The following is a 22,218-nucleotide window of genomic DNA, read 5'->3' as shown; positions in this document are numbered from 1 at the left end:
GCCCAGCCCCGTCCTGCGGTCTTCTGCCCTCCCGGCCCCTCCCAACGCCATGCCTTTCATGTCAGAGGTCGCAGGGCCCAGTCCAGCTGCGCTGGGAGCTCGCTGCCCTGCGGCAGACCCAGCCCTTGTCTCTGGTTTCCAGGAATTGTGACCTTTCTGCCACTGGCGATAAGGGCTTCTTTTGGGTGGTGCAGACGCTCCAGGCCCTTAGGAGATCCGGGCAGGGAATGCGGGGCCTGGGGGCCCCCAGCTTCCAGTCCCCATGCTCCAGAGAGCACACAGCCCGCGGGCCATCAGAGCCGCCCTGCGCAGGTACCAGGCTGCTGATGACCGCGGCCGATAGCCAGCGATTACTTTATTACCTTGAGCGAAAACCAACCGCCAGGGCTCCGTTTCCCACGGCAGGAAGACACCCTTCATCAGGTCAGGAAGCTGCCGGGACTTCTGTCCCTGGAGGAGGAGGCCCTGGATGGTTATTAGGTGGAGAGCGTGCTTCCACGAAGGCGGGAGCTGCTGGGGGTCCCCTGTCAGCCCACTGCTGCAGACCTCCCCTCCGTGGCCCAGCCCTGACTTGTAGGGTGTCCCAGCCTCCTGTCTCTCCCCACTGCCACAAGCCACCACCGCCTTCTGGAAATCCAGGCTTCCTTTCTGCTTTCCCACCCTCTCAGGAGCATGCTCACCTGGACCCTTCTGGGGCTGGTGGGTGCAAACGGCGGTGTCCTGTGAGGCTGGGGGTGGGGCAGGGGCTTGGGCTCCCCCAGCGTGAGGCTGCTCTCCCCTTCCCCCGCCTCTCCGGGGTCATGCTCATGGAAGACCCTCCAGGTGTAACACAGTCCTGCCCGTCGGTTTGGACCAAGCCTTGGTCTGACAAGGACCTGTTTGTTCTAAGACCCCAATGCCCCGGAAGAGGCCTGATGCCCCAGCTGGGCCCTGCGAGCTGGGCAAGGTGACAACTGCTCGGCCTTGCACACGGGCTGGGGCCCTGTGGGCCTGAGTGGCGGTGACCGTGGGCTGCACACAGTGCCCAGGTCTGGCCGCCCCTGGTCCCCGCCCTCACTCGCCCGCTGAGCTGAGATCCTGGGAGGCCGGCGTCCTGGGCAGCGTCCTTGTCACTTCACAGGGAGCACGTCATCCCGTCCCCTTTCAGAGCAGCCTTGGTGAAGGGGCCCCGGGCCTTGGATGGTCCTGTCCTGGTCATCGGCGCTGCCCAGGCCCAGGGCCCATTCTGATGGCAGGTCTGGGCCTGAGGGCTCCACTTCTCCGCTGTGGTCAATTCGAGTTTTCTGGCTTCAGTGAGAAGTCAGGCAAGTGTGCAAAATAAAAGCAGAAACTGTCCCAGAGCAACGCTGTGATGAGAGAGCCTGCTGTGCTTTTCTCGTGTGCGTGTCAGTCACCCAGTCGTGTCCGACTCTCTGCAACCCCAGGGACTGCGGCCCACCAGGCTCCTCTGTCCACAGGGTTCCCCAGGCAAGAACATTGGAGTGGGTTGCCGTGCCCTCCTCCAGGGGATCTTCCCGACCCAGGGATCAAACCTGAGTCTCCTGCATTGACAGGTGGATTCTTTACCATCTGAGCCACCAGAAAGAGAAAGAAGTGAAAGTCCATGGGATTCTCCAGGCCGGAATATTGGAGTGCATTTCCATGCACTCCTCCAGGGGATCTTGCCAACCCAGGGATCAAACCCAGGTCTCCCACATTGCAGGCAGATTCTTCACCAGCTGAGCCACCAGGGAAGCCCAAGAAGAGTGGGTAGCCTCTCCCTTCTCCAGTGGAACTTCCTGACCCAGGAATAGAACCGGGGTCTCCTGCATTGCAGGTGGATTCTTTACCCACTGAGCCACCAGGGAAGCCCTCAATGTCAAGGATAACTTATTTTGTACTTGAAACTAGAAGAATGAAATGAATGGTCTCTGGTTTCCAGAAGCACACCTAGACAGCTGCACACACAGTCACACACGCCACCCTCTCAGCGCCCCCGCAGCGCCCTTTGTTGGTGAACAGCAGGAGTGGGTGAAAAGCTGCAGCTTTGCTGATAACCCGTCCACCCACCCCTCTTCCGCAGGCACTGTGGGCGCAGAGCGGTTCAGGAGCCAAAATAAGAGGAAGGCCCGGCTCCCGGGCAGGCCGCCGCGTCCTCTCCCAGCGGACCAGCAGGAATGTGGAGCTGGTGGGCTCACCGCAGGCTCTGGGCTCCGGCGACACAGCCCCGTGGTCCCCTGAGGCTCAGCCGAGGAGTCCCCCAGTGCAGGGCGCTGGGCGCCGGGGTACTGCTGAGAAGGTGGAAAACGGGAGTCCTTGCCCCCTTTCCACGCTGAGCCCCTGCAGCCCTGCAGCCGGTGGTGAGCCGTCTGTGCCCCGGGCTCACTTGGCCTCTATGGTGACCTTGGGCGCTGACCTTGGGTGGCACCCTCACACCCCAGCCCCCTCCAGCCACCGCATCCCAGCAACGGCCAGCTCTGCGGACAGCAGAGAAACGTCCCTGCCGCCAGAGGGGAAGGTGGACCCCCCTGGGGCTGCACCCTGCCTGCCAGGGCTGGGCGCTTTCCTGGGCCCTGTGGGCAGGCCTGCCTGGCACAAGCCCGACCCCGTCCTCTGCAAGATAGCCGGAGCCTGTGCCCTCGCTTCCCCTGGCTGACCTGGGGCAGGCCTCCCACCCCGGTGGCCAGGGGGTCCTCCCACATCTAACTGTGCACACAACCAATTTTCCCTACCTGAGTGCCAAGTAGGAAGGTCAGCGTGCATGCCAAGTGGCTTCAGTCGTGTCTGACTCTGCAATCCCGTGGACTGTAGCCCACCAGGTTCCTCTGTCCATGGGATTCTCCAGGCAGGAACACTGGAGAGGGCTGTCACTTCTTTCTGCACGCGATCTTCCCAACCCAGGGATGGAGCCCACGTCTTTTACGTCTCCTGCCTTGGCAGGCAGGTTCTTTTCCGCTGGTGCCACCTGGGGAGGTCGGGGGGACCCCTACACTCGGAAGTCCTCCCAGTCCTCGATGTCCACCTGCCCCTTCAGGACCCTGTGTTCGCAGAGACACCGGAAGCTGGATCTCACCGATGTGGACAGACAGGCGCATCCACTCGAGATCACAGAGCAGCAGAAGCGGAGGTGAGCCCCCGCCCCTGGAGTGGACTCTGAGGACCCAGGACAATGCGTGTGTGCACTTGTGCAGAACCCCCTCCCCCAGGAGGGTCTGTCCCTGGCCTGGGATGCCAGGAGCCACCGTCAGGGATGCAGGGACCCACCTGCTTGGCCAACATAAATGAGGCTCCTGACCCACCTGAGCACTGCGGCAAGGCTGGAGTCACTGCTCAGGCTGATGCTCTGAACCTCAGCTGATGGTGCAGGTGAAGAGTCTCAGACTCACTAATCAGGTCCCATCTGCTGTCTGACCATGAATGGCAGCCGCATGTGATGGGTGAGGTTCCGTGGCCCGGTCAGGGTCTGGGGGTTGCATGGCAACCCTTCGGCAGGAGAGTGGGGGTTTGGGGCCCCAGGAGCGTGTGTGCAGGGCGATGCCAGGCTCCACAGGCCTGACCAGCCTGTGGCCGCAGGAGCCGCCACTGCCCTGGGTGTGCCTGTGTGCTCACGCGTGGGCGTGTGTGCACTGCCCTGGGTGTGCCTGTGTGCTCACGCGTGGGCGTGTGTGCACTGCCCTGGGTGTGCCTGTGTGCTCACGCGTGGGCGTGTGTGCACTGCCCTGGGTGTGCCTGTGTGCTCACGTGTGAGTATGTGTGCACGCATGTGCAGGTCCCCTTGCGTTTGCCTAATCCCAGAAAAGCTCCTAATTCTCCCGGTTTACCTGTGAGTTCCCGACACTGGATTCTTCCCTGACGTGTCCCGCTGGGGCCCCGAGGGACGTGAGATCGTCACGGGAGACGACCTTTCCTCCTGCCCTGTGGTTTGCTCCTGCTGCCTTCATTCTGGTGGATTGCTGGATATTTTTCTCCAGTCTGTACCAAGGCCAGGAGCCTCTCAGATCCAAGCAGGCAGCCTGCACCAGCCCTGCCCGACCAACCTGGGGGCTTTGGGGCCCCAGGGGCGAGCAGGAGGGGTCTAGAAGGGAGCCCCTGTTCACTCACGCCGCCCCCCCCAGGCTTTCCCCAATCTGGCCCCAGCCTCCACCCAACTCGTGTCATGTCCCTGGTTAAAAGGGGCACTGCTCCTTCGGGGGCATGGCCTGGACACTACCCCCCAGCCCCGCCCTGTCAAATCCACCTCTCACTGGGACCCAAGCTGGGCTGGTGGAGGGGCCCCTGCTCAGCTCAACCAGGGAGGTGACGCACCAGGGACAAGAAGGGGCCTGTGTGGACCCCTGCTGCCCTGGGGCTCGGCTGACCTGAGCCGTCTGCTGGCCCCGGGCGGAGGGAGCCCAGCGCCTCTGGTGCCCACTCGCTGCAGCAGAGGCAGAATCACGGCCGGGATGGGGCCTTGGTGCCCTGCGAGGCGCAGGTGAGGGTCCAGGCCCGCGTGGAAACCCCTCCTCTGCCTCGCCCTTGCTCTGGGTGTCCAGCGCCTTCCTGCGCTATGGCTTCAGCTCAGCTCAGCAAGGTTCTTACCCGGTGGGGCTCCTGAGGCTGGATCTCCACCCTTGCTGATCAGACTTGGTCAGACTGGGGAGTGGGGGGCTGCTGAGCCTTCCCTGAGCCCTGGCTGAGGAGACGGGTCTCCTGCCCTGCTTCTTAGAGTCCTGAGTGGGCTTGGCTGATGCCCCAGCCTTCAGTAAGCTGAGCGGCCGACAGAGAAGCCGGTGTGTGTGTGTCGGGGTGGGGGGGCGGTGAGGGACGGTTGTCTGGTCCTGGGGCTTCAGATAAACCTGCAGGCTTCACCCAGAGCCAGAGTCCTCTTGGCACAAGGCACTTTTCCTGCAAGTGTTTCTTCAGAAAGCTGATGTTGAAAGGCAACGCCCCTCACTAACTCTCTCCTCCTCCCCTCCCCTCCCCCTTCCCTCCCCTCCCCCCCTTCCCTCCCCTCCCCCTCCCCTCCCCTCCCCTTCCCTCCCCTCTCTCTCTTTTCTTTTTTTTCCCCTCACCTCCTAAAAGACCTGAGCCTGAGGTCAGGAGGCGGGGTCACGGGGCTTCCTTCCCTGGCTTTGCGGCTTTCCCACGAGGCCACCCCCAGGGAGGGGACTTTCCTGCTTCATCCAGGCGAAGGAGGGGCGGGGTCTGAGCCCCTGAGGCTCTCAGGGAGGTGGGCCCTGAGTGCGCAGCGCGGGGCGGGGGTCTCCCCGCCGCAGGGACGCCGGGCTTTGCGGGCCGCCCCCTCGCTGCTCCTCTGAGCTGTCCCCTGCCTTGAAGGCACGTCCACTGCGGACCGGCCGGCCCTGCACCCCTACGCCGCCGCAGAGAGGCTGCCCCGAGCGGGAGGCGTGGCAGCCTCAGTTTCCCTCAATCTGGCTTCCTCTGCTTCGAGCGGGCCCTTTGCAAGAGGCGAGCCAATAATCCTTGAGCCGAGACAGCGTGAGCCTTGGAAGAGCTCGCTGCTTCTCGTTCTTCGGTTCTCTTTGGGAAGGAGTGAGACAGAGACAGATGCGAAGACAGAGAAGAGAGATAGAGAGAGATGGGAAGGAGGGAAGAGGCAGCGGGGCGCCCAGGCCCCCACAGCGCAGGCCCGGAGCCCGGGGAAGGAGGTGGCATAAATCCTTGCATAATCTCAGGAGACGACCACTTTAAATCTTAATTGGTTGCCTTTTAAATATCATTTAAGGGCTGGCTTCCCTGCCTCTCTCTCTAGTTAAGAAGGTGTCGTGTCAAACTCCATTACCTTGCTGGACGTCTCTCCCTTTAGTTTAAAAAAAAAAAAAGAAAGAAAAAAGGAAAGGAAAAGAAGAGAGGAAAAAAATGGAGCCATCAGTGGCGGTTGGAGGGTCGATAAAGCTTTTAGATTTGGAGACGTTTTCAGGGAGCCCATTTCCCGCGGCTAAGAGCTGTTAATGGTGCTTAAGGAATTATCTTAGCGGGCCGGCGGGAGGGCAGTATATTTCCCGCGCCTGTTCCCCTGTCGGGGCTGGATATGCCGCTGTCAGACTCGCTTAATGAAAAGTAACGCGCCGCTGATTACAGTTTTATTTGGGCTCTATGTAAAGAGCGCCGTTAATTTAGCGTCCCCTCCTTGGTGTGTTTGAATTCGCCACGCCTGAGCGGCTGAGAGCTTCGGGCCCGCGCCCTTCTGACGGCCTCCCTGGGAGGGAAGCGCGCCCCCCGCCCCACGGACGGCGGCCTCGCCCCGCCGCGCCCGCGCCTAAACATGCATTCCCGCCCCGCTTGTGCTAGCCCGACCCTGCTCTGAAGATCAGCCAGAGGGTGGGTGAGTGACCCTGCCAGAGTGTACCCCACAGATGACGGGTGTGCGTCTACGTGACGACTCCAGCTTTGGAGCGTCTTTGGACGAGTCGCCCCTGGGATGCGGCTGCATCCCGGCTCTCCGCTTGATGTCTTTATTTCACACAATTTCTCCGTTTCCAATAAACCCTTCCGGTGAGCCAGTTTCACCACGACCTGAGGGCTCCTGCACTTGGGGGTTTCTGCGGGGCACGCGGGGCCTCTGCGCCCTGGCGATGCCAGGGGCCTGGGGTCCCTGGGGCAACGGGCTGGGATTGCTGGAGTCGCCTGGGCTGGATCACGGGAGGGCCCTCTCGGGAAGGAGCCAGAGTCGGACCCAGCCGGACCGCTGCGCGCGCACGCGCGCCCAGCCGCGCGCGGCCCACAGCCTGGGCCCTACAGAAGCCCCAGCCTGGGGTTCCTGGGGTTTCTGGCTCCGCAGCTCTTGTCTCGCCGAGCCAAGCCTCCTGTGTCCGCGAAACCTTGTTTTCGCTGAAAATGTCTGGCTTTGTCTAAGGCGGGGTGGGGGCGCACACGGCGGCCGCGCATTAAAATTCCTGGCGCCCCAGCCTCGGCCGCAGCATCTCCCCTGAGACTCCACTTTCGCTATTACTGTCAAGTACCCTTGACTCTTTATTTTTGCCCTTTTATCTATTACAACTAATTCGAGTTCTTTTGCCCTTTTCAGTCTAAGACGTGGGCTTTCTGCAAAGCCTCCCCCTGCCAGCGAGCTCTCGGAGCGCGGAGCCTTTAGAAATTGAGGGGTTTACTGTCAAAATGAAAATTTCACTTCAAATTATCTTGGCTGATGCTCGCTCGCCAGGCCGGGGGCTCCCGCCGCAGCCTTTTGACAGACACATCAGCGGCGAGCTTCCGAGTCCGGATAATATCATCCAAGAGAGCGAAAGTCAATACGGTGACAGCGCGCGGGCGGATACAATCCAATTACCGCAGGGCCGGCGGGGCGCAGGGACCGCGCCCGCGCCCTCCGCTCCAGACCTGGGGTTCAAGGTCCCGCCAGCAGGGGCCACCGCTCAGGGGTGCCCCTCGCGGGTTCCCTCTCCCGGGTGGGACACTCACCCCATCGGGCCCGCTTTCCAGCGCCTCGACCGCCCGACCTTTCCCAGGTGGCCGGGACCCACGGGGCCCTAGTCCAGGAGCACCCAGCCCCTCCTAAAGAAGGGCCGGGCCTCCTGTGTCTCTCGAAGGCTGCCTGCCGGTCGGCGGGGCGACTCTGGTCTTCAGCTGGCATCTCTGCGGCTGTCAGTCTGTCCGCCTACGGACCAAGGGCCACCATCTCTTTACCGAAGCACGATCGGGCTGCTGCACCCTCTCAGGCTCCTGTCTGGCGGCCCGTCCTTCCTCTGGGCACCTGGGACAGCTGTGAGGCCCAGGGGAGCCTTAGACAGGGAGCTGGCAGGCGAGGGCCAGCGCTGAATCCAGTGCGAGCTCCTCTGGTGTCTTCGAGGGGCGCTTGCGCGACGTAGGGAGGAGGAGCTGGGTGGGGTGATGGGGGGACAAAAGCCGGCGGGGGTGGGCAGGGAACTCCGCAGCAGAGTCCGTCTTGGGGAGGAAACCAGCGATTTTCCTTCAGATCCGAGCTGCAAGACCACCGGCGAACCGGGGTCCGCCGGGTGGGGGTGGGGCAACCGAGTTTCTGAGCAAAGCTAGGGGTCTGCAAGGACCTAGGCGAGGCGGGGGAGGCTCACGTTCCTCCACCCGCCCCCGGGCGTTCCTTCCAGCCCCGCCTGGGGTCTTCCTTCTACTAAGCTCATCCCTCTCTCGGACCTCGCTGCAGGCTTTGCAGAAGGCGGAGGCTGAGAGTATAGGGGCGGGTCCCCCATCCCCACCTCCTGACGTCCCGCCTCGCTCCCCCCACCCCCTTCCCGGCGGAGTTCGGAGGCCCCAAGGCCGCGAGAGCCAGCTCATTCTGCCCCGGCGGGGCTGAGGGCAGTGGCGGCCGCACACCCCTCCCCCATCAGGGCACAGTCCCAGGGAATTTGGAAGTTTAACAGTTTTTCTAATCTAGCCAAAGAAACTTTTACCTTCTCAAAATTCTGGGGTCTGGCACGAGGAGAGTTGAAAAGTTTGGGGTCTCTCATCACCTTCTAATCGGAAACACTACAGAATCCTGAGTTTAGTGTGACTGGTTTTTGAAACAATGGCTTCACTTTAGGTCTTGGGCTCTGTAAGCCGCCCTGCTGCTGCCCTCGGGGATGGGGAGATGGGCAGCTTCTCTCTCACGTTTCCAAATCGCTGGGTTTCACACGTGCTCATTTTGCAATGCAAACACCACCACTCGGTTTTATTGGTTTTGTTATATCAGCCTCTGAAGCAGGCAATTACTGGTGTGAACATACATAAAAAAACATAATTTTATCGGGTTAAGAGTGTGCAACAGTGTAAACTCGGTGAAGTGCTGTTGGTGAAAAGTATGTGCTGAGGATGAAGTCGGAAGGTCAGCAGGCTGAGGAGTCTTCACGAGGAACAGTAGCAAGCCTCAAACCCAGAGGGGACAGCAACACAAACGGGCCTCGAACGGCGCGTCTTCGCGTGTAAACTTTCGGACGTAAACTTTACGCTTCAGGGCGTCTCCCTGCCGCTCTGAGAGCAGCCCCGTCCGGCGGGTCCCTCAGTTGGGGGGGCCCGGCCGACTCCCGTCCGTGGCCCCGGGGAGCCCGAGTTCAGACGCTCCCTCCGGGGAGGGCTGGCGGCCTGAGCTGCGCCGCCCTTTCGCCTCGCTTTGGACACTCGGTAAAAAAGGGTAGGCCACGTTCGCGCCTGCGGCCTGAGCGCCGGTTCTCTCCTTGCCCCGGTGCCCTGCCCTTTAGGCGCAGAAGGGCTTGCCGCCGGCCTTTGGCACGGCCAGCAGGTCCTTGGTGGCGCCGGGGGCGGGGTCGTCGGGGGGCGCGGCGGGCGGGAAGGGGCGCGCCAGGGGCGTGGTCAGCACGCTGGCGCCCGCCCCCAGCGAGCGGCCCAGGGGCCCCCGGTCCAGGAGCGCGCTCTTGGCTGTGGCCCAGGCCTGGTTCAAAGTGCTGTGCCTGAGGATGGGGTCGTGGAAGACCCCGTCTACCCAGTTTCTGAGACTGGTTACCGGGGAGTCCTGGTGCCTGTCCAGGGCACCGGCGGGGGCCGGGGCCGCGGGCGAGGAGGAGGCGGGTGCCGAGGAGGGGGCCGCAGGGCCCGCGGGGGGGCCTTGGCGCTTGAGCATGCACGAGGGGAACTCAGTCTGGCTGAAGGCGGTGGCGGTGGCCGCGGTGGCCGTGTGCGCCAGGGACCAGATGCGTGGCTTGGCCTCGAAGCCGGCCGACGCCCCAGAGGGAGCGAAGCCCAGCTTGGACTCGCAGACCTGTGGGCCGCCCCCCGCGCCCGCGCCCGCCGGCTGCTCCGGCCCGGCCGCCGCGCTCCGGAGGCAGCTCCGGGCCCTCTCCAGGTCTTGGTCCAGAGCGGCCCCGCCCCCGGCGGCCAGGGGCAGCCGGAGGGCGCCCGGAGCCTCCTTCCCCGGGGCTCTGGGCCCTTCCGGCCCGGTGGGGATGCGATCCAGGCCGCCGTCCAGGGGCTGGAAGGGAGGCTTCAGCTCGCACTCTGGGGGTTCTCCCTCCAGGGGGTCAAAGTCCTCCAAGTCGCTGAGCTCCAGGTCCTTTCCTTTGCCAATGGGCTCTGCCGGGAGAGAAAGAGTGACCAGTGAAGGGAGACGGGGTGGCGGTTCGCCGAACCCGGTACCCTCCTTCCCGGGTCTGAGCGCATGGTTAGGGGCCACTTTGGAGCGAGGAAAAACATGTGCTTATTTCCTCTAGCTCCCATCTCCTCCAGGCTCCTGGTCCCCGGAAGAGGGACCAATCTGATTCCGGCCTCCTACCAAACGGGGTGATTTTGCGCGAGTCCCAGCTCACTGCTTGGGTCCCCTGGCTCACACAGCCTCGCTTCCTCGGGGCCAGGGCACTCCATTCGCAGCTTAGGCCCAGAGGCTTGCCTTATCCCACGCCTTTAGAGATCCGAAAACACGAGAGAAGGCGCAGGGAGCCCCGCCCTGAGACCAGGCCCCGCACCGCCAGCCTCCCGGGTACCTTCAGCCTTGGTACTCTTGAGGGGCTGCCCCCGGCCTTCCTCCTCGCCCCCTTCTTCCTCCTCGCCCTCGGCGTAGGGCCGCTTCTCGTCTGCGCACTTGTTCCTCGGAGGCCACGTCATCTTGTTCTCCTTCTTGAGGCGCCGGCGCGCGTTGGCGAACCAGGTGGAGACCTGCGTGAGGGTCATCTTGGTGATGATGGCCAGCATGATCTTCTCGCCCTTGGTGGGGTAGGGGTTCTTGCGGTGCTCCTGCAGCCAGGCTTTGAGCGTGCTGGTGGTCTCGCGCGTGGCGTTCTTCCGCCGCGTGCCGCTGTCCATGGTCCCGTACCTGGGGACAAGCTGGGCAATGGGGCGCCGGCAGCGGCCCGCACAGCAGGCGGGGGGCGGAGGGGGGGGGCGGCCAGGGCCAGGCCCACGTGGCTTTCAATCCCGGTCGTGTGGGTGGGGGGGAGGTTTGTGTGCTTATGGGGGAATGGGTTTTACCCAGGTGGGCGCTGTCTTTCAATGTTTACATTTGATTAAACCTATATGGAGTCAGAGAGGTCCCAGTGGGTGGGGGAGAAGGCCGGCCAGCTCTCTGTCACCCTACAGACACTCATGTCTCTGCGAGGTCCTTTACTGGGCCCCTTTGATCCTAAAACCAGGAAAGCACATCGCAGGGACCCGAAGAACCCAACGACGCACCACCCGTGGGCAGAAATGGTCCCGAGCGCCTGTGGGGACATAGTGCCCGCAGGGTCTACGCGCGAGGTCTGCAATTACAGGCGTCTGTCGCTCCACGAAGGCTGGCCCTCTGCTGGTGCACAAAGTCGCCCCTGTAGGGGCTGTGGGCTGGGCCCGGACGCCCCACACAGGCCGCACCTCTCCGGGTGGGGGAGGCGGCCGAAGTCTGGGCTTTGGGAGTCGGGAAAGACGGCGTGGGTGCCGCGCGGGAGACAGCTTAGCCTTTAGGCCGTGGAGACATGGGCTCGGTGGGAGGCGGGTGCACCCAACCCCGGCTCAGCTGGAGCTTGACCCGGGAAAGACCCCTTGCTCAGTCGCCCAAATTTTCAGAGGGGTCGTGGCTCGGGGGTCGGGGGCTGGGCCGTGGCGGGGATGGGGGGTCGGGGGTGGGACCGTGGGGGGTCGGGGGCGGAACTGTGGGGGTCGGGTGTCGGGGGGGGCGTGGCGGGGTGGCCCTCACCTGTCATATGGGTACTGGCCCAGCGCCGGCTCATAAGGGTAGTAGGCGGCAGCGGCGGGAGCGAGGCCCGCATGCGCAGATCCCGGCGCATCCTTGGAGTCGAAGCTGTTCTGTAGGAGCCCGTGAGCCTGGGGTTGCAGCTTCCGGGATGCGACCCAGCTCGACCCCTCCCCTAGGAACGCTGGGTCCGGCGGGCTTCCCGCAGGCCCCTCGGAAGCCGCCATCCCGCCCCCATCCCCAGCCGCCTGGCCCGGTCCCAGGCTGCCCTTCGGGCCCAGGTAGCGAAGGAACCCCAAGATGCGGAATGAGGAGGAGCAGAGTTGGGGTGTCAGGGAATGAGAGAGGGGAAGAGGCTGGCGGCGGGAGCGACTAGGCGACGGCAGAGGCGGAGGGGCTGGGCGGGGGCGCAGGGCGAAGGGAGGGTGGAAATGGGGAGGAGCCCAGCGAGGAGAAGGAGGGGGTTAGGGGACCGGGTGGGGGACAGGCCCGAGCGAGCTGCGACAGAACCACATATCTGATCCCAACTCAATAGAGAGCAGACAGAAAACAATAAGTACATTCAGTACGAGGCCCTACCCACCAGAAGCCCCCAACCCTGGGGCTGGTGCGCTCTGAAGGACCAGGCTTGGAGGCCAGGGTTAGGGTGGGGCGTGCTCTCCCACCTCCCAACGCCCGGGCCCCAGGGGACTCGCCCCTCGCCTCCAGTTTGGGGAAAGTGAGTTTGGCAGATAGGTCGGTTGAGGTGAGCGTGGCAGGAAGAAGGTTTGCGAGGCACCCCCTCCCCTTACCAGCGAGTAGAAGGCGGAGGCTTCGGAGCCATAGGTCACGTAGTTGCCGTAGCCCTGCGAGCCGCCGTAGGGGCCCCCGTAGACGCCCAGCGCCGCGGCCGAGTTGAGCTCGTGGCGCGCGGTAGCCAGCAGCCGGCTCTCGTAGACCGGGCAGTAGACGGGCGCTTGGGCCGAGGCAGCTGGCCCGGAGTCTGCCAGCGTGCGGCCACCGGACTCGCAGCACGTGCTCAGGGAGTTGGTGGTCATCAGGAACTAGGGGAAAGAGGGGTGAGGAAGGGGGGCCCCCCCGGACTCGAGGCTGGGCCCCTGGGCCTGTGTCCGCTCCACGCACAGCCCCGGGGGCGCGGACTCCGTGTCCTTGGCGGCGCTGCCACCGTCCACACAGCTCCGCGCGTCCCTTTCCAGGATGCAAGTGCGCCCGGTCTCCTCCAGCCACGTGGGGCCCAGTGCCTCCTGGACGGAATGTTCACACCCTCCCCGGGGGTTTCCAAGGCCTCAGCGCGCACGCCCTCGGGTGCCACCTCTCTCCTGGGTCCCCAGGTTCCCCGGGGCACACCTCAGAGCCCGGGAGGGGGTGGAGGACAAACAAAAGCAGGAAATGGGGGCCCTGCCCGTCGGTGTTCCTCCGGCCTCTGCCCGCCCCAGCCCCAGGGTGGGTCGCCAGGGGTGCGTGGCACAGGCCCCGCTCGCTGGGAGGTGATAGCGGGTGGCTGGTCTAGCGGGGCCCCCTTACCTGGGGTGCCGAGGAGTAGGGGTACCCAAACTGCGGGTAGGACATGGCGGGCCCGGGGCCGGCGGGCGGGGCCGGCAGGGTCCTGAGTGAGGGGGCCGGCGTGGCGCGGCCACTGCTCGGGGGCCGCGGGCTTCTAGACACTGGGAGGGCGAAGCAGAAGAGCCGGTTAATGCAGCCACAAGCTCGGTAAACTTTTCTAAGTGGAGAGGAAAGTGAGCCGCGGCGATCCTCTCAGCTTCACAGTCCGGAGCCTGGAGGGGACACTGGGACCGACCGGCCTCGCAGCGGCGACACAAATACATATTTTGCAAAAAAGGAAAAAAAAAAAATGAGTCGTGCGAATCCGTCAAGTCAGCGGTGCGCGGCTTTAAGCGGCGGAGGCTCTGACGTCAGCCCCACGCCGCGCAGCCCGGCCCGGCCGCAGACGCGGGGGTCACTCGGCCCCGGCCCGGCCGGGCGGGGCGGGGACAGGCGGCCGCGCCGCCCGGGGCGGAGGGCGCACGGCCGAAACAAATGAATTTCCTCCGAGGAGCAGTCAACATCGCCCCGACGCACGGAGTTTCTCCTTAGTCACTGAGGACGGAAGGACTTTTAATTAGAAATTAATTAATGAGCAGCTGCTCCTTCCCGCCCCACTGTAATCATTAGTCTCAATTACAAATGAGACGGACGAGGGGTGTGCGAGTGAGGCTTCGCGGGAGCCGTAATCAACAGTTAAAATTAGCTCGGCGCTGGCGCAGCCGGCCGGCCTCGGCCCCGCGCGCCCCTCCAGGTGGAAGGCAGGCAGGCAGGCAGCTCCGCGGGCCGGCGCGCGGCGGCGGAGGGCGGCGCGCAGCGACTATTGTTAACCGGGACTGGGCGAAGCCTCCCTGCAGTTCGAACCCCACAGCGGGCCGCAGTTCCAGCACTCGCGCGGTCACGGGGCGCCGTCCGCATCTGGGAGTCAGAGTGCCCTGAGTGTGTGGGCCTGGGCCCTCCCCGGAGCCCGCCGCCCCGGGACTCGGTGGGCCTGAGGGTTCGCCACTGCCGGCCGCCGGGCCCCGGGGGAGCCAGCCCCTCCTCGTCCAGTCTGTTCCCGCTCGGCGCACCGGCCCTCCCTTTGCTCGCCCCCGCCCGCCTCGCGGGCCGCCCTCCCCTTGCCCCTCGCGGCTGAACTCGGGACTGCCAGACAGCCCGGCGCGCTCCGAGGAGCTGGTTTCCTAACTCGGCTCCGGGGGCCCTCGCGCTGCGCTCGCTCTTCGCGGCCACCTTCGGGCCTAGGCACTGGGGAGGGGGCGCGGGGCGCCTGGCCGGGGCGCCCTTCCCTGCCCGGGGCTCAAGGAGCGGTCGCGGGCACACCCCAGCGCTTCCGCAGCCGATCCCCGGCCTGGGACCTTGCGCGAGCCCGGCGCCCGGCGGCAAGGGGACGCCCGGGCCACCCGGAACCCCGGCCTGCCTTCGGCGCAGCCACCCAGCGGGGCCCGGGCTCGCCCCTGCAGCTCCCGCCCGGCCGGGCCTCCCGCGGCCGCCGGGAGGGAGCCTTTCGCGGCGGCGCTGTGCAGACTTGCTGGGAACGATCCCTGGGTTCAGACCTGTGAATCGCCTCAGGGTCACCCTCTAATTAATGATGACGTTCTCGCCCTCTCCCCAGCTGCAAACCTGCCTCCCAGAAACGAAATCTGCCCGCTCTGACAGCTTGGTTCAAGGTGATTGATGACTATCTGGAGACCACAGTACGCATCCTATAATATCTGCTGCGTAATTGCTTTAATTTACAGACGAAAAGTACGAGTTCTCCGATCGCTCTGGACCGCAGCCGGCCACGTCCGAGCGGCCCGCCAAAGAAAATCCTCGGAAATAATGAATAGCCGCTCCATGCAAATCATTCAGACACTTTAGCGTCTGTAGCCGGAAGAGATATATAAAGAACACGAGTCAAATGACATTAATAATTGTTTTTGAATTCTGTATTGATTTCATGGCGGCCGCGTTTCTTTCTTTCTCACCTGAATTGCTAATATCACCTTCCTGTAAATAATAAGGAACTAGCCACCGGGGCTTCTCGGCAGAAATGAATCTCTCCATCGCTCTGCCTCCTGCGCCGCGGCGCCTCCCCTCCCCCACTCTGCCCTGCTCCCCCCTCCTCCCCGTTTTCCTGCTTGGCCGAGGCTTTTAGGAAACATCCTCCTACTTTCCATTATTTATTGTTTACAAACAACTCACTCTCCCCGGGTGATGGGGAGGGAAGGGCGCCCGAGCAGGGGTGGCCGAGGGCTCAGGGAGCGGCCGTCTTCACTGGAGGAAGGCATTCGGCATCCTTTCCTCGCCCCATTCCCGTGGCCGGGCCCCCCCGCCGCCCGGCGACTGGAAGCGTTCAGCCGCCGGGGAGGAAGCCACCGCGCAGGTCCCAGCGGCCAGCCCCTCGGGGCCACCGCTCGCCGCGTCCAGGCCGCGCCCATTTCCTCCCCGGAGACTCGGCCGCGGCTCCCGGGAAACGGCGCCCCTGAACACGCACCATTCATCTTCTGAGCAGACCTGCACACCCTCGGCGCGCGGTGGGCGCAGCGGGCCGCGCGGCTCTGGGGGAGGGGTTTCAGGGGCTGTCTTGACCCTCGCCGCTAGTTCTCCCGTTTTCCTTTCCAGCCTGAGCGCGCGGACAGACACTCGCAGTCCCGCCCTCCCGCGTCTGGCCGGCCGTCTTCTTTCCCCGGCCCTGAAACCCCACTCGCCCGAGGCGCTTTGCTAGGCCTCTGACCCCGATCCTCGGTGCTGGCCCAGGCCACACTGGCAGCGTGAGGGGCCGCCTGCCCCCCAGTTTGGGGAAGCTTGGGGCTGCGGGAGGAATCTCCCGGCCTTGCGGGCCGCCCACACAGCCCCTGCGAAGCTCCCTGGAGGCCAGGTTACCCCGACCATTTGCACTCACGGGCACACCCCGACACACTGCTGCCAACCTGTGCCTCTGTCAAGACCGTCTGCCGGAGCCCAGTGCTTTCTGGGCCATCTTTGTCCCCTAGTTAAGGCAGGAATAACTCTCCCGCGTGCTTTCCTAAAAGGCCCAGGCGTGAGCTGAGTCCCCGGATCTCTCCCTGAGAGCAGGACAGACCTAGTGGCAGAGTCTCAGGCACCATCAGGCTACACGTGCCTGCACAGACTCGGCTTCCTGAGCCCACTTCCTCGAAGGACCCCCGTTCTAAAAACACGCCCGCGGGCAGGAACTGCCGGAAACCAAGCGCTTCCCCACGGACAAGGCAGCGCCTCGATTTTGGTCAGATGCCCCCACGGGCCTGCTGATCCCAAGGGAGCCAGGGCTGAGGGGCCCTGAGGACGATTAGTTCCCAGTCCTAGAGGTACTTGGCGCTCCCTTGTTGCCCAGGGGTGGTGTCGGCCGTCGGAACCACGGCTGGCCCTGGGGAGAGAGGCCGGGTCCTGACCCTCCTCTGCTCTCGGCAGGGCTTCTCCCCTGAGACCAGCTGAGCCCCCGAGGTCTGACCGGTCCCCAGAGTTGTTTCCTGGGGCCTCCGCTCCCTTGCCCCGAGAGTCGCGCGGGCACGACGCGGGGGTGGGGGGCCCGCTCCAGCCCGGAGAAGTTGACCCGAGCCGGGAGGCTGGGGCGGGGGCGCGCAGCCCAGGGCAGGGCCTTCCTCTCTCAGGCGCCGGGCCCACTGCTCGCGGACACCGGGCGGGGTGTGGGGCTCGGGGGGTTCTAGGTGTCCCGAAGCCCCAGTCGCTAACCCCGAGCCTGGCGGGTCGCTCTTTCGCAGCCGCTCCTCTGGGGTCTCCCGTGAAGCCCCGGGCGAGCTGCAGGCGCGCGGGATGAGTCCTCCTCGCGAAACGCCCCGCGCTCCGGCCCATTCCCTCCCGCTTTCCCACCGCGGCCCCGCCGCTGGCTCCCAGGGCGCCGCCCGAGCCGGGAAGGCTGTCAGCCGGGCGTCCCAGCGCAGGCCCCCGGCTCCGCGAGGCCCCCGTGCCCCAAGCCGCCCCCGCCCCCCGTTTTCCCTCCACTTGCGGCCGACGCGGCCGCCTCCAGAGACCCCACCGGCGGGCAGCAAACTTTGCGCCCCCAGCGCAGGAGCGATCCTCGCAAAGTTTGCGCGGCCGGGCCCACTCCCTACCTGCGCCGGGGACGCGCCCGCCCGCGCCGCTCGGGCGCCGGGGCCGCGGAGAGCAGCGCGCAGCCCGGGACGCACCGGGGAGTCGCCGCCGCCGCCGCCGCCCGCGCCCCTCGGCGGCCGCGCGGAGCCTCCGCCTCTTCGGCCGGGGGGAGGGGTCTCGGAGCCCCGGGGCGGGGGCGGGCGCGGGGACCTCGCCTACCTGCGGTGGCGCCGGGCCACTGCCGGCCGCCCGCGAGGGCTCCGCGCGGCCGCTCGGCGCGCGCGCTCCAGCGGGGAGCGGGCGACAACTAATGGAGACATTTCCAGGCGGAGCACCTGGCGAGCAAGCGGAGCGCGCCGGCGTCCCCAGGCGCCGCGGTCGTCAGCCGAGCCCGCACCGGCGTGACGTGGGCGAGCGAGCGCGCGGCTCCCACCCGGCGCCCATTAACGCTTTCCCCCGCGGGCGCCGCGCGCTCGCCGACTTTTCCCCTCCGCCCAGCCGGCGAGGGCGACCGGGGCGCGCGGGGCGCTGGGGCCGGGATGAGGGGCGCCCTCGGACGGCGGCGGGGTGGGGGGCGGGGGCACCCCGGCTCGAGAGGACCCTCCGGCCGGAACAGGAGGGCCTCGATTGGGCCAAGCGCTCCAGGCGGCCTCAGGGTCCTCGCGGGCCTTCAGAGGGCCCTCCCCGCGCCCGGCTTGCTTCTTGGGGCCTCCGGAGCCGCTCCGGGCCAGGACCCCAGGGTTTCCCCCTTCCGCCCAGCCCCTCTCTCGCCAGTCCCCACTCCCCAGCCCTCTCTTGGCCTTAGTATCCCGGCGCTGGGGATCCAATGGAGCGCCCGGGTGCGGAAGGCCCAGTGATCCTTGGAGGGGGCTGGGGTCCTGGCTCCAGGGCCCGCCTCTCTCTCGCCCCTCCCCCAACGCTGCCCCTTCACCCTGGGGAGCCCACTTTCCGATGTGTCCCCGCTTGGCCCCACTGGATCTGACGCTCAGGGCAGTGGGCCCTGGGCTGGGCGGGAGCCTGGCTGTGGGCAGGGGGCTTGGGCAGGTGGATCTGGGTGTGTCCAGGCGACAGGGCCTGCTTGGGGACCACTGAACCTGTGACCAGGACCTGGCCCACGACGAGGCCTCCTGCCAGGAGGGCTTTATCAGGCCTTCCGGAGCCCTGCTGGCCTGGGCCTTTGGCCTTCTAGTGTTTCCATGTGGACAGTCTGTGGCTTCTGCCCCCTGCGGCTGGGAGGGCAGGCCAGTGTGGTGGGCCCAGGTCCCGGCTTCCCTGACCCCTGACCCTCCCCCAGCCCACCCTGAACCCCCCTGCCCTCGTGTCCTCCCGGATCCTTGTCACTTCCACTTCAGAGAACCCTGAACTTGTTTCCGCTGTGACTCCTGGCCCGTCAGTGGCGGTTGAGGCCTGCTGACTTGCAGAATGCCTGAAAAACTTGCTGCCAGCCCACCCCTTGTCTGCAGCAGGTGGAAAGGCCACGAGTGTTTGCCAGGCTTCACTGGTGGAGGGTGGTGCTCCGGGCTGGGGCGACTTTGTGTCCAGGCGGTGGGCCGGCGGGGCTTCCTCTGGGAGAGGAGGGGGCCTGTGCCCATCACCCCCACCCCAGCTTCCTGGCCCTGGTGCTTCCAGTGGCTTCTGTGGGGGGAGGGGATCAGCTCTGGCCTCTGGGCCTGCTCTGTAACAGGAGGCCGGGCCTCCTCCAGGCTGCCTCCCTGCAGGCATGTCCCTGTCCCTCTGCCCTGGGCTGATGGAAGTGTTCTGGGAAGGGGTGTCCAGCGGGAAGGAGATGGGGGGCAGTGAGTTGCACCCTGGGGAGGGCTGGGGTTTGCCTGCAGCTCTGCCTGTTTCTTTGTCTCCTCCTTCCTGCTGTGCTCGATGCTCTGGGCTGTGTCCTGGGGCCAACAAGACAGGCCGCCACCTCCCCGAGAGAGAGGCTTACCTAGACTCAGATTCTTTTCATAGCTGAAGATGAGCAAGGCAGGCTTGTGTTTACGACCTTGATTGGGTGATAAACTCAATTCACATTCACCAGGGCCTCCTTCTTTAGCAACAACACACTGCTGTGTCAGGGAGCCCAGGCAGCCCAGAGGCTGTGTTCCTGCAGTGTTTCTGTAGCCCTGACCGCTCCAGGCGTCTGGAGGTGGCACCACTGGGAGACCTTCCTTGGGAGTGAGGGCTTCCCTTCCCTGAACTCGCCCAGAGACCATCATCTGGATGCTGTCAGCCTGGACCTGGCTCTGGCCCCTGACCGAGGGCCGGAAGCCTCAGGGGCCAGCCTCTGTCCCCTAGCCCCTGAGCTCGGGCAGGGAGCTGCCCCAGCCCTCCGGCCTCACTGCCAGGCCCGCCTGGCTCTGAGGAAATGATGAAGCAGCCCTGGCTGGCAAGGCATCTCTTGGGCATTGCAGTGGTCCTCATGGAAAGTGAGCGGGCAGCCTGGGCTCCTCTGGAGGGCTGCCGTTCCCCTCCCCAGCCCCCTGGCCTGCATGAGCTGCCTGCCGCTGTGCCCCCACCTCTGGTCAGTCCTTGGCTCCCCAAGAAGCACCTTTCAATCCCTCTTTTGTTTTTCCTGTTGGCAGAGCCCGAGTGCAATCTGAAACAAAAGTCTCTGTGCCCCCGGGGCTTGGCCCTGCCTGTATCCTCCCCCTCGCCTGAACCTTGCTGTGACTTGCAGAGGCATTTGGGGGTTGAGAGCTGGAGCTGGCGCTGACGAGGCCAGCTCCCACACTGACCCCGTGCCTGCCATCGCCCAGGGGTCTGGGCGTCCACGGCCCCCTGCTCCCCGAGGACGCAGGAAGGACAAGAGGCTCTCACCCGGCCCCGAGAGGATACTGAAGGGACTGTTCCTGAGTGAGGACAGCTTCAGAGAGACCCCCAGGCCCGGCTGTCCCAGGGATGCTGCTGTTCTTGGAAGGCGCCAGGCCTTGGTCACACTCAATGGCTTGACTGAGCTGTGTAGTGGGACCCGGGTCCCAGGGCTGCAGTAAGCAGCCTCCTTCATCTTTGCAAAGGGTCCTCTGGGGAGCCTGTTTCTCTCTGGCTCCGGGGGCTGCAGGGGAACCTTTCTGGCTTCCTTTCTCCCCTTTGAAGTTCAGCTCCCAGCTCCGAACGGCTTCCAGCACAGTTTGAGAGGGTTTCCTTGTTTCAGAGCAGCATGGCATCCGGATTAGGCCCAGGGACCTGTGGCCTGGCCCCTGCCTTGGGGGACCTCGAGGGGCCGGGCAGGCCTGGAGTGGTGTGCCTGCGTCTCACCCCCTTCCTCTCAGGTGGGAGGGAAACCGCGGCCGCAGAGGTCAGCACGCGTGTTTTGCTTACTCCTTGCTTTCGGAACACGTGTGTCTGTAACGTAGAGGTACGTCGGCAGATGTCAGGGAGGTTTCTCCTATGAGAAGTGGAGGCTGTTAACCCACACCAAGTCTGTAGTTGGCGTGCTTAAACGTAACGTGTTCTCCGGGCCCGACCTTGAATCGCCTACGCCCTAGCCCCGAATGGACGTCCGAAGGAGAGGACGTTATTGTAAATCTTAGAGGAGAGTAACACTACACACCATTGCCCTGGAACTTGAATATCGTTCTGAAGCCCTTCACATAGAAAAGAGGAAAGAAAGCAGGGTGGAGAGAAGTGGAAACCTAACCCCAGTGGGTGAGCTAGTATTTGTGTAGGGGACCTCCCCAAACAGCGCAGGGGTGAGACCCTTCACCGAGGAGCCTCCCTGGGCGTCTGCCGGGAATTTGCCTGGAGAAGGAGTGTGCTTCCCTGGATGGAAGAAGAGCCGCACCCCCCAGTCTCCCCGACCACTCTCCTGCAGTCTCTGCACAGAACACTTGCTCATGGAGAAGGCGGCCGGTGCCTAGTGGCCTGTGCACAGGTCAGCAGGTAGATGCGGAGCGGGTGCAGGGATGGGGCACTGTGCCGTGGCCTCCACCTGCTGCCCGGGGTGCCCCCGCCTCTCCTCTCCCTCCCAGAGGGGTTCCGGGTTCGGCGGTTTGTGGGAGGCTGCATCCCAGGCCCCCAGGGCGCTCTGTGCTCAGCAGGTCTGCAGTGGAGGAGCGCCTGCACCTCCTCGCACGTCACCGTCCCGGGAGATCTGGCGTGTCGCCGTCCAGGGTGACTCGGGAGGCGTGCCGCCCTCCGAAGGCAGTCCCCCCATCCCCACCGCATCTGGGGAACACTGCAGATCCCGCGTCAGACCCCAGTGTAGCTGGTGGCTCCCCAGAGGTGACCAGTGTAACCGCCGGCTTTCAATTACTATGGCAGTAAATCATCCAGGAACGTCCTCCAGGACTTGGCTGGTTTTTATATAAAAAAAAAGCCATTTCAGAGTATTTTTTGAAATCCAATTAATTGAAGGCCCCAGATAAAAGGAACACATTCTTAATGGCTGTAAAATAACCCGAGGGAGGCAAGGAGCTGGGGCCGACTTCAAAGGGCCGCAGAAATACTTACTGTTTTACTTTAAAAGTATCCAGATCAACGACTCAGTTAAAATTACTTATACGTTTAGCAACCTTTTCATTTTCTGTTTGAAAGTGAGCACGAGGTGCTCTTCCTGCCCAGGACTCAGATGCTCCAGAGAGGATGTGGCCAGGACGCTGGGTCACACGTGGGCCACTCTCTGCTCAGACCCCACTCCGCGTGGGCTCAGAGCCGCCCCAGGGAGGGATGCGGGGTCTGGGACTCTGGGACTCTCTCACGGCTCCGGAGGTGGCGGTCCGGGACCTAGCCGGCGTGCGTCCTGCCTCAGGCTGGCCCTGCTCCGGGACGCTGCGGCCGCGGCCACAGAGCAGTCTCCCCACGTGTGTGTGAGTCTGCATCCACGTGTCCCCTGCATAAGGACACGGGTCACACTGGACCAGGGCCCGCCCTGCCGACCTCGTCTTTACTTCCGTGTGTGGTCACCCTGTTTCCAACTGAGAGGGGCACCTCGTGGGTTTGGGGGATTCGGGGTTGCCCCGACGGGCCCTTCCTGGCCTCGGTGTATCCCTCGAGTGGGACCCTCCTTCCCCATGGCCACTTACCGCCCCCATGTCACCGCGTGGCCTCTGCTGGCTCAGTCGGCG

The 22,218-nt window shown here is 64.8% G+C and overlaps 1 protein-coding gene across 1 annotated transcript; it reads right to left on the bottom strand.

The window, feature by feature from the left end:
* Positions 1-8,591: 8,591 nt before the first annotated feature.
* On the bottom strand, positions 8,592-17,280 carry IRX4 (iroquois homeobox 4). The gene is made up of 6 exons (XM_061393908.1): positions 17,182-17,280; positions 13,091-13,230; positions 12,358-12,609; positions 11,570-11,679; positions 10,386-10,714; positions 8,592-9,978 (listed from the first exon to the last, which is right to left on the bottom strand). The coding sequence occupies exons 2-6, from the start codon at positions 13,133-13,135 to the stop codon at positions 9,146-9,148; spliced, it is 1,569 nt and encodes a 522-aa protein (XP_061249892.1). The 5' UTR covers positions 13,136-13,230; positions 17,182-17,280; the 3' UTR covers positions 8,592-9,145.
* Between the last annotated feature and the right edge of the window lie 4,938 nt (positions 17,281-22,218).

The sequence above is a fragment of the Bos javanicus genome, chromosome 20, assembly GCF_032452875.1.
Source record: "Bos javanicus breed banteng chromosome 20, ARS-OSU_banteng_1.0, whole genome shotgun sequence".
Taxonomy (NCBI): Eukaryota; Metazoa; Chordata; class Mammalia; order Artiodactyla; family Bovidae; genus Bos; species Bos javanicus.
The sequence above is the reverse complement of the archived record's forward strand: the minus strand, read 5'-3'. Positions and strand labels throughout refer to the sequence as shown.